General features: G+C 35.7%; 1 protein-coding gene across 1 annotated transcript; it reads left to right on the top strand.

Moving 5' to 3' along the window:
* The first annotated feature begins 2,968 nt into the window (after positions 1-2,968).
* On the top strand, positions 2,969-5,006 carry LOC145163544 (uncharacterized). The gene is made up of 5 exons (XM_079082376.1): positions 2,969-3,405; positions 3,513-3,803; positions 3,893-4,084; positions 4,228-4,363; positions 4,434-5,006. The coding sequence occupies exons 1-5, from the start codon at positions 2,969-2,971 to the stop codon at positions 5,004-5,006; spliced, it is 1,629 nt and encodes a 542-aa protein (XP_078938502.1).
* Positions 5,007-11,951: the final 6,945 nt, after the last annotated feature.

Here is an 11,951-nt window from a genome sequence, read left to right as displayed (position 1 = left end):
TTTGTTCCCTATGAATAGTATTGTCGACATGTAATACTAGCATAACAGTTATGCTCCTACTAGCTTTGACATGTACCCAGAAATTAACTGGACTTCTAAAAATCAACACTCTTGACTTTCTTACTGAAGTACATATTTCTGTTATGCGATGCTTCGATAAGTCTCCAGCTAGACTTTTCAAGCTTATACACCTTCATTGGATAGTGTATGTGTGTGCTTAAACCCTTTCATAACTTATAACTATAAGTCTTGAAAGTTCAAACAATTCCTTGCCATTCCTCACAATTCGAAATATGAAGAGGGATGTCGTAATCATATTGTGAATTTGAGAATGCAATTAACAAAACCAATATCCATACTAATCTTTACCAGATCCTCTAAAATCTACTAGCGAAAGTATTTCCTCATAATCATTCTCATGAATTAAAGCGAAAAATTTGCCACCTAGATTTTATGGTGCATACGTTCCCATCCATATGAATCTATCATTTCCAACCTACAATCATAAGACAAGGTTTAGGACAAAACCAAATTTAAATTTAGCTTTCCTTCATGGACTGAACTTCGCTATTCTAAATATCTTTCCCTCTGGTAGCACAAGGGCCTACCAGTGCTTTCGTGTTGTTAGCAGCTCACCCATATTGATCAATGTACTTTCACTGACCAACATGCTTTGCTTTTGTAGTTAAATGAAAAACATATAACTTATAAGCATTTCCAACTTAACTAGAAGTGCACATAAATAAGAATGAGTCAACCAAAAACGATAGGTTATCAACCTCAGGTCGCGTGCCAGTGATAACTAAAAGGTTTATTGTGGGTTGAATCCTGATACTCTCAATATCAATACGAATCCCACTGAATTCTTGACATATGAGTTTTCTCTCAAGGAACATTCCTTGACGAGCTAAAACAAATATTCAAAAGTTCGTGTGGATTCCCGAAAATAAAAAGACTTCATCAAATTGGTCTCATTTTATCCTTTGTTTCTCGATTAATGAAAACATCACAACTCCAATTCAATATGTGCTAGAGTAAGAAAACATCTTTACTCCACATATTTCAAGGTGTTTTCAAACTTATTAGTTAGAAATAAGTTTCAAGATACGATTTGTAGTTACTAGAGTATGACTCTAAAACTTGACTAGAACAAAGTATGACTCATATATGATCGAACCATTTCCAACAATGTTTGATTCCTCTTCTTAGTCATACAATTGTACTAAGATGTTCTTGTAGGATTCAATTGTGATATAATTTTACAATTACTAAGATGATCATAAAACACGATACTAAAGATTGGAGAAACTTTTATCTTTCTGCCTAATAGATTCTGCTTATTCGTTCTGCTATTCTTTTGAAAACCTTTTCAAAACTAGTAGAATTATGTTCAATCTTATGAAAAAAAACATATTTACTAAAACATCAGAAAATCATGACAAATAGAGTTATCGTCCTTTGTGGTCAGTGGCGAAGTTACCTTATAATCAAGGGTGTCCATGGACACTCCTAATTTTGAAAAAAAAAATTACATAGTATATTATATTTTGAGATGGACACTCTTTATAAAATAGAATGGACAACTATGGTCCAATGAAACAAAACTAGAAATTTGTAACAATATTAATTTTCCATAAATAATGTCGCCGATGTATAAGGAGAGAATATAATCAAACGTTACCAAATGATCTTTTCTAAACTTGTAACATATATAATAAAAAATCACATCTAATATGTAAAAAAAAAATTAAAAATTGTGAATAATAGAATAAGGAAATAACCCTAAACAAACTTTTCAGTATTTATGGGTTTAGACTCTCGGCGCATCCTCAACCGCACATCCTCTCAACCCTTTCTCCGCCACGGTGCCACCGCCAATCCGCCATCATTGTTATGATAACTTGTCGCCGTCGTGGAATTCCACAGTCGCTGTTGTGGTAGCCTCCCTTTCTATTTGTTGGCGATTTTTGTTCGTTTTTATTTTTTCCGGTGGCCAATTTCTTCCTCCTAAAAACTCTCCACTGCATTTGTGTTCTTAAAACTGTGAGAGAGATTGAGACGTGAGGTTTGAAGTATGTATTCTCTAGTTCTCTCTCTTAACTTTAATACTATAAAATTAAAAAGCAATTAAATATTTAAATGTGGATATGATATGTCAAATAGTTAAAGTCTATGAAGTATAGCTATGTACCATTTCTTTGAATTTGACAACACATGACATAGGGAGTACGTTACATAGTTAAAAGTTAAAATATGTTAAATTTGTCCATAAGTATATAGGTAAGTCGTTGCTTTTTTATGTTGTTCATATATATTATTAAACAATAAATATGTTTTTTTGTTAATTCATAGAGTTTATATCGTATTGTTTTTTTGTTAATTCATAGAGTTTATATTGTATTTGGTGTTATTTATTTATAGTTTTTTATTTAGTACATTGATTGATGATTATGGGTTTGCAATAATTATTTTTTGTTTCAGGTACAATGTTAAAGTTTTATAAAAAAAAAGATAATACAAGCTCTTTATCTAATGATAATGAAGAAACGAGTGGAAACAATAAAGAAGAAACACCTCCCTCGAAGTATATGAGAGTTGACTTAAATACACTTCCCGCACTTCCCGTGGATCCAGGAGAAAGAGCGAGTATGGAAGTTTACCATGTCAATCAACGGGATGAAATTAGAATAGCCTACTTGCAAAAAGGACCATGTCAACCTCGAGATCATTCTTTCCAACAAAGAGAGATTGGAGGTAGACTTCGTAGATTTAATCCTTCTTGGTTTAATGATTACAAATATTGGCTAGAGTATAGTATAAAATTGGAAGCCGATTTTGTTTATGTTGTTATTTATTTAAACCTGAGATAAAAAACCAAGGCGGTTCAGATCATTTTGTAAAAAATGGATTTAATACTTGGAATAAAAGATTGAGTCTAGAACATCACAATAATGGAGCTCCACATAATATGGAAATCCTGAAGTGTCAAAATTTGATGAACCAAAGACAATCCATAACTACTACTTTTGATAAGCAAAGTGACTTGGTTAGGACCAACCAACGTATTAGATTAAATGCTTCTCTTGATTGCATTAGATTCTTATTGCGACAAGGCTTACCTTTTCGAGGTCATGATGAAAGTGAAGACTCGATTAACAGAGGTAACTTTCTTGAACTTCTTCAGTTCTATGTTGATCGAAATGATAAAGTAGGTCGTGTTGTATTAAAGAATGCTACAAAGAATTCACAAATGACAAGTAGTTCAATTCAAAAGGATACTGTACATGCTGCGGCAAAGGAAACTACTAAGGTTATTGTGAAAGATATCGGAAGTGAGTTCTTTGCAATTTTAGTAGACGAGTCACGTGATGTGTCTTGTAAAGAGCAAATGGCATTGGTTTTGCGGTTCGTGAATAGTCAAGGGGTTGTTGTGGAGAGATTTATTGGCATAAAACATGTCAGTGACACTTCAGCTTTGTCATTAAAGACAACTATTTATTCATTTCTGACAGAATGTGGATTGATCCATATAAGATTCGAGGACAAGGTTATGATGGAACTAGTAACATGAGTGGTGCATTTAACAGCTTGAAGACTTTGATTTTGAATGAAGTGATATCTGCACATTTTATTCATTGTTTTGCTCACCAGTTACAATTAACACTTGTGTTTGTTGCAAAGAATCACCCAGACATTAATGACTTTTTTGACTTGATTTCTCGTTTGTTAACCATGATTGGTTCTTCTTATAAACGTCGAGACAAATTAAGAGAGACACAAGCAACAAAAGTGGTAGAAGATTGGCTACAGGTTTCTTTTATTTTGTCTTATTTATATTTTATATTGATTTATACTTTTTGTTGCTAATTTTTTTTTTTTTGTTAATTTTAAGCGACATTCAAAGTGGTACGGGTTTGAATCAAGAAGTTGGTATCAAACGACCTTGTGATACTCGTTGGGGTTCTCATTTTGGATCAATCTTAAATATCAAGAGAGTGTATTCTTCAATTTGTGAAGTACTTGAAGACGTTAAAGTTAATAGTAATTGTCAAGATCATGGAGCAGAAGCACGTCGTCTCCTAAAGTTTTTACAAACTTTTGATTTTATTTTTTGCTTACACTTGATGGTTGATATCTTAGGGGTCACAAATGATTTGAACACCACGCTGCAAAAAAGGACCAGTATATTGTAAATGCAATGCATCAAGTGAGATCCTTTAAGGACAGGCTTAATCATATGCGGGAGGAAGGATGGGAATCGTTTTTAAAAGATGTTACTTTGTTTTGTGAAAAATGTGATATTGAAATATTGAATATGGAAGTTCCATATTATAGTGGAACAAGTCGTCGCAAAGTTTCACGGGTTAGCAACTACAACTTTTTTTTCAAGTTTCTTAACTAATCATTAACACATTCTTGTATTTAACTCGTAGATTAACTACTTGCACCACTACAAAGTTGATGTATTTATTGCGGTCATAGATATGCAATCCCAAGAGCTCAACAATCAATTTAATGAAATAAACACGTCATTACTTGTTTCCATGGCTTCTTTGTGTCCAAGTAAGTATTTTCAAGCATTTAATGTAGATGAGCTACTCAAGATGGCTACGTTTTATTCTAACGAGTTCCCAGAACATGACCTTGGAGCACTTAGAGCAAGTCTTCAAAATTATATTGTGGATGTACGAGGTGATAAAAGGTTTAAAAACTTGAAAGGAATTGGAAACTTGGCAAAGATGATGGTTGAAACAAACAAGCATACAATATATCCAATGGTATATCTTCTATTAAAATTAGCATTGACATTGCCAGTTGCAACATCCACTGTGGAACGTGCATTTTGCGGAATGAAGTTGATAAAGAACAATTTGCATAATCAGATGAGTGATCAGTTTATGAATGACTTTCTAGTATCATATATTGAGAAAGATGTGTTAGATAGTATTAGCAACGACATAATCATAGATTTTTTTAGAAAAATGTCAACTCGTCGTGAATTGTAAGACATTTTTGGTGATTTGTTTAAAATTATTTTGATCTTTGGTATTAAAGTTAATAAATAATTAGCCAAGACATTATTATTGACAAACCGACCTGATAACCAAGTTTTTAGACCTGTTTGATTTATTATTTCATTTTAGTCGGACACACGTGGGTTTGAATCCTGGATTCGCCACTGTTTGTGGTGGATCTGAAGAGTTCATATCAACATGTACTAGATCCATTAGTCTTTCACTCTACTCACATAAACATGTGATTAATGAATTAGTCATAATTTTTCAATGAACAAGATTCTCATATACTATACAATGCGACTTGTACAACATCAGGTATCTGTCCAATTGGTGATGAGATTTCTTTTCACTTGGTCAATTATGACAATACCGCAAGAGATATCATAAGAATCAAATGCACAATTAATATTGCTAATATTTGAAATGTAACCAACACTTTCATAAATACCATTGCAAGGAAATATAAAATAAGGCATCAGATAAACAAAAATTTAACTTTTATTGAAAATAAATGAAAATTTAGAACTTGTCCTTACAACGCATAAAATGAAAAAACTATGTTTCTAGACATCTCCTAAGAGTAATAGCAATCTATTAAATTATCTCAACTCCTTAGTAGTAGCTCCAAACTCTGATCTTCGAATCCATGTGACTAAGCTCACCTTGTTAAAGCTTCCTTCTTTCTCTTAGCTCCTTTAATAATATCAAAATATGATCATCACATAATGTATTAAGAGTCTATGAATAGGAACTTATAAAACAATGGAGTCAGATAATGGATATACCTGAAGTAGAGTCACATAACTTGACTTTACTATCTTTAAGATCTTCCAGGTATTTTGGGCAGCTTCATTTCCAATGTCGCTTCAATTGGTAGTAAAAACAAAGGGTCTCTTAGAGGTCAACACATGGAACGATCCCAGAACTAGCATTTCTCTTTACCATACGATCAAACGGTTTGATCTTGGACAACCCCTTTCCATTGGGAAGAGAAATCTTTTATGGGTCACCATTGTCACCATTGACAATGTCCATGGAAACCTTGGAATTAGACCCAATAATCATTTCTTCTTTAGATGTGCTCTTAATCATTTCCGCTTCAACAACAATCAACATTTAGGTCAAATCAATTAGGGGCACGTCGATATTTCTCATATAAAAGTTCTTACTGAACTGATCATATGACTTTGGAAGCGAAAGAAGAACCAAATCAATGGCTTGCTTTCTTAGGAAAACGACACCCATTCTATCCAACTTGTCAATGTACGTTTTCTTTTCAAAACATGGGTACACATAAAGTTTTCATCTTGATGTTTATATGCCATTATGGATTGAGTAATCTCGTATCTTTCAACTTGAGGAAAATGCAATGTTGGCAGAGTCACATGAGGAGGAGGAGGTGAAAGAAAGATGATGTCTAGTTCCATCATTTCCTAAGGAAGGGAAAACAATTTCATCTTGACTTGAAATTGGAAGACCATCTCTAGAAGACTGAGGAAAACTATTTCCTTAAGAATGAGGAAGACCATTTCTAAAAGACATTTTAAAAATAGGATAAAAGGAGAATTCAAGTTAGTTGATTTTAATCCTTAATTGTTAACCCATAAATTTAAATTAAGGCTAGGATCCATATATTTTATTCGAACTTTGAAGTTGCTCTGATACCAACTTGTAACATCCCAAAATTCAAGGCCAAAAATTTCATTTTTAAATCATAACTAAACCATAGTATTAAATCATTTCAAACATACTAAAAGAGTTATAAAACAAATCAGAGTATCTTTTCAAAACACTTGTTCATTTCATCAGAGTAAAACATCCCAGGCTGTCTAATCAATGGTGTGTGCCATGCGATCACCCCGAGCTCTTCCCTCCGCTACCGGAAGTACCTGAAACGAAAACTGAAAACCGTAAGCACGAAGCTTAGTGAGTTCCCCCAACCTACCACATACCATACTCATAATCACATACTGGGCCTCGCCCCTGCTGCATCGGGGCTAGCCCGGCATCGGACTTGCTCCGGCATCGGGCCCCTCCCGGCATCAGGCCTCGCCTGGCATCGAGCCCCGCTCGGTATACAGATCTGTCTCACTTAGGCCCCGCCTGTCTCTGGGCCCCGCCCGCTAACATATACTAACATACAATCATAGCATAACACATAAACTGAACATATACTACTGGATTCCTGTTCTAAGGCCTCGCCTATCTCGGGCCCCGCCCCTGTCCTGCTACTGATGAGTCATGGAACCCCGTCCACGCTCCTACTGATAGTGAGATACGGACCCAGCCCACACTCACTCCCTTCCTACCTTGGGCCTCGCCCCTGCTCTACTGCTATGAGATATGGAACACCGTCCACACTCTGCTATTGGTGAGATACGGGACCTCGCCCACACTCACCTCCCTACCAGGCACATACATGTATCACACAGACAACAAGTATAATCTAACATGCAAATTTCCTCGGGCTTACCCCGGCATCGGATCTTGATCCAGAAACAAATACATAAACCTTCCTCAGGCACCCGCCCAGCATCGGACCTTGGTCCGGAATGACATACTAGCATATAGTGCCTAGGGCTAACCCCCGGGTCTTCCTACTCATAACTACATGGGCCGGCATTGTGGCCGTAGACCCATACACACAAAGGGAAAACTCACCTCAAAGTGCTGAAGCTGCTGATAATCCTCTGGCTGCTGTCTGACAACTCTCTGAACGGCTGCTCCTCTAGCTCCCCGAGCTACTATTATCAATATAACACTTAGTTCCAAATTGAACTCTAGAAGTCAAACTAAGTCAACTCTGGTTAAAGTCAAAGTCCTGGTCAAAGTCAACCTTCCAGTTGACTCGACTCGCCGAGTCAACCCGAAGACTCGCCGAGTCCTTAAACTCAGAAGCTCTCAAAATACGACCCAACTCGCCGAGTCACCCCAGGACTCGTCGAGTTCAACGATCTCTGAGTCCCATCCTGTCCAACTCACTGAGTCACCGCTTAACTCACTGATCTGTGTCTTAAACAGAAGAGGTTGGGGGTTCTGCGACCTGACTCGTCGAGTCCAAGAACAGACTCGCCGAGTCCTAGGCAATCTTCAACAGACTCGCCGAGTTGTTCTTCCAACTCGCCGAGCCCATGCACATATTCATACAACTCGTCGAGTACACCCATGTGACTCACCGAGTCTCTCCAGTTCTCAATCCATACAGTGGCTTTTCGAGCCATGCAGGGGCTCCAATCCATAGATCCACTCTTCTACAGTCTATCCCCCACATAAAGTTGCAAACTTTACGTGAAACCAAGGAGCTAAAGGCCCAAGACACTCTATGGCTAGGGTTTAAGGCAAAGGGGCATCACCAATAACTTATTGACATAAACTTTATGACCTTCTGGACCATCACAAGTCTAGATCTGAGGTAGCAACCTCAGATCTAGGCCTCTAACTCGACATAGATCTCAATCTTGCCAAAATAGCCTCAAGTCTCATTCAAGAATAGATCTAGATGCAAAAAGGGTGAAGGTAACAGCTTATTACCTCCAAGATGACCTCCCGCTGAAGATTAATCCAAATCTCTGCAAACTCCCTTGATTCAAGCGTCTTGATCTTCAAGATCTCTTCACAAAACCACTTATCTAAGCTCCAAATTGCTTCCAAGGGCTCTCACTCACGATTTAGGGTTTCTGGATCTCAAAAGGGGAGTAAAGAGGCTGGGGAAGGGATGTAATGTTCTTTAAATAGGGCACAACCCCCGGGATTAGGGTTTTTCTCGCCCAGACCAGACTCGCCGAGTCCACTAGCCGACTCGCCGAGTCGGTCACTTACTCTATACCCTGGATCCCGCTCCGACTCGTCAAGTTCCTCCCTGGACTCGACGATTTGACTCATGACTTAGAGTTTTTCCTTTCTTTTCTTGGTCTTTCTGATTTTGGGTGTTACACTCGTAATCAAATTCGAATCTATTTTAGGTAGGTAAGGCTTTTACCAATTCCAATCTTATAAAACTCCTAGATCTTTTGAGAATCATTGATTCTTATCAATGGCATGTTTGATCTCGGATTATGCTCTCACTTTTGTGAATGGGATGCCGAGGATCACAAACGAGATGTGAACAACCATGCAAACCCGCTTGACAACCTTGATGTCATTTATCATCTCACATTGATATGCCGGTAAACAACACACACTCCATCAAAAATGATAATTTTCAAGATGTCCATCATATCTCTTTATAGTCCCTATTAGTGTGGCGGTTAACCACACACACTGCACTAACGACAAATAAATCATGATGTGCGTTTCCATGGATTAGCATACTTTTCACATTTTTCTTAAAGTAACTAAGAGTGGGATTTTAAATATGGTTTAGTTACTTTATATCATTATACTTATTAATGAGATTATGTCCTATCAAATCCGTTTGGCAAACGACCCTCCACCACACAGGAGAGCGGTGGGTGAGAGTGGACACCCATTCAACGGCCATTTTATAGGTCATTTCCTTATACTCTCTTTATATCATGGTTTCGTGAATAAGACGTACTAGCGATTTGACAGACTTGTCTTATACATATATTATATTCATCTTTTAATAATATATAGTATAAGGTGTATTTTAAAACTTTTCTAAAATACTAGGTTTAAGTTTAAAATTTTGAAATTAATATAAAACTAATTTAATTTAAAAATAAAACAATTTTGATTTAATCTTTATCTTTTAATTAAACAATTAATTAATTTAATATATCAATATGGATCAAATAACTATTTATAATTAAACAATTAATAAAAATAATTCAATTTAATCCTTATCCTAAGCCTTTTATTTATCGAAAAAGGGCTAGGTTTACTTGGTTTTAATTGTTCAAATTTTAAGGTTTTTAAAATAACAAATAAAGAAACAAGGCAAACCCTAGAAGGGATCCTTAAATTTCTAAAATTAGGCAAGGGGGCTAGAGTTTCTAAAACCCTTGCAAATTTCAAAATACTAGGGTGGAGGCTAGGGTTTCAAGAACCCTATGGAATTTTCGAAAATATATCTTTAGGGTTTAGTTTCTATAAATCCTAATTTTGATATATTCAACTTTGTGCAAGATCAATAAGAACAATGGCTCTGATACCACTGATGGGTCTTATATGTTACAAAATTTTATTTTGACGGAAAAACATAAACCCTAAGTTCGCATGCACCCTAAAGGATCTATGTTCTCACTATGATTTGCAAACAACTATTGAATATCAAGAACCCTATATGTACATTGCTATTTTCGAAAATACCAAAAGCTAATTAGAAAATGCATACCTTATGTTTATTGTAGTAAATAAACAATGATTCCTTCTTGATCTAGCTTTAGAAAGCAAGCACCAGAAGTCTCGTGCCTCTAATGGCTCACACCTAAACCCTAGCAAATTAGAGGCTAAAGATGAGAGACGAGGAGGAAGGGAATTTTCAAAATTCTGATTGGAATGAGGTGAAAATCGAATTTCATAACCCAAGGGGGTTTATATAGGTGATAGGGAGGCTAAGGATAAGGCAAGTTTCCTTAGATAAGCCCTTATCCCTTTTCTTGCTCCATAATGCATTCCAAGCTTCCTTAGAGCCCAAGAATACCTCTAGAAACCCTATAACCATCTAGAATTTACCCCCCCCCCCCTCGTAGGGAGGTTCTAGAATTGATCAATGTTCAAATTTTGAACATTGTCACCTTTAGTCCCTCCACTTTTAATTAATCCCAAAATTAACTCCAATTAATTTCTGATTAATTCTTAATTAAATGATACTATTTCTAATTAACATATTATTCTCATAATATATTAATAAATCATTTATTTTGATTTCTAATTAATTTATTAATCATATAATAAATTAACAAATCAGCCTCTCTCTCCAAAAAGCATTCCAGTCAATTACTACGTTTGAGGGCAACCCAAAAGAACTTTGCTAATAATTCAAGATTACACTAATTTAGTTATTGACTTAGACACCTAATCCAACAGTTAAAATGGTAGTTATTTAGTTAGGTGGTGTTATACATATATATGAACCAACTGCATGCTGCCGAGTAGGACATTGGCCTCCCCGTATGGGATGTATAGTGTTCAAGTCCTATGGGTTTCCAGGGCCGACCCAATGCAAGTTCAACAAGTGCCCAAGAACAGGGCCCAAAACTTATTTAGCATTTCTAGTGGACTAGGTTCATTCAATGGCCCAAAAAAATTAGGTTATCTTTTTAATCCTCTTTCAGCGGACGCCAACAAGAACGAAGGGAGCGTGAATGAATTTTCAGGAAACAAAAAAACTCTTCGGTTTCTTCTTCACTGATAACGTATGCATGGGTAACAGGAAACATCATACAGGAGGAACGGTAATATACATAGTTGATTCTATTCCAATATTAAAGACACAATCAACGATTTCAGTTATTAATTTTGTTTCTTCTTCTTTTTCTTCACTGATAATAGTCAACGATTTCAGTCTTTCACTCAGCTCTTACTTCTATTTCTTCTAATCTTCTTCTTCTTCACTGATAGCAGTCTTCTTTTTCTTTCTTCTCAAAACTTTGAAGCTTACCAAATACCAACAATTTCAGTTCTTACAAATCAGAATTCAGAAATCAGAACCATCAAATTTCGAAATCTGAAGCTTCAAATTTTGAATTCAGAACCATCAAATTTCGAAATCAGAAGCTTCAAAATATTACCTGCTTGAGCCTTGAGGTTTCGAAATCAAAGGTAACTATAAATTTAGTTTTGTGTTTTCATGGTTTGTTATTTCTAATTGAGTAATTTATGATCAATTTTTCTTTTTTTTGATCAAATTTCGAAATTCAGAACCATTAGATATCAGTTTTCATAAATAAGAAGGAACAAGGAACATGGAATTGAGGTAAATTCTGATATCAGATTTATGATTTTTTTCTACTTTTCCATTTCTGAAAA

Source organism: Lactuca virosa, chromosome 3 (genome assembly GCF_052849685.1).
Source record: "Lactuca virosa cultivar CGN04683 chromosome 3, Lactuca_virosa_CGN04683_v6, whole genome shotgun sequence".
NCBI classification, from domain to species: Eukaryota; Viridiplantae; Streptophyta; class Magnoliopsida; order Asterales; family Asteraceae; genus Lactuca; species Lactuca virosa.
Note: the sequence above shows the minus strand (reverse complement) of the source record. Positions and strands in the feature narration are given on the sequence as shown.

Excerpts from the sequence above, each read along its gene's own strand:
- LOC145163544 (XM_079082376.1), top strand. The coding sequence starts at position 2,969 with ATGGAAATCCTGAAGTGTCAAAATTTGATGAACCAAAGACAATCCATA. Across the intron at positions 3,804-3,892 it reads ACAAAAGTGGTAGAAGATTG|CGACATTCAAAGTGGTACGG; the intron begins GCTACAGGTTTC and ends GTTAATTTTAAG. Across the intron at positions 4,085-4,227 it reads GAAGCACGTCGTCTCCTAAA|GCTTAATCATATGCGGGAGG; the intron begins GTTTTTACAAAC and ends CTTTAAGGACAG.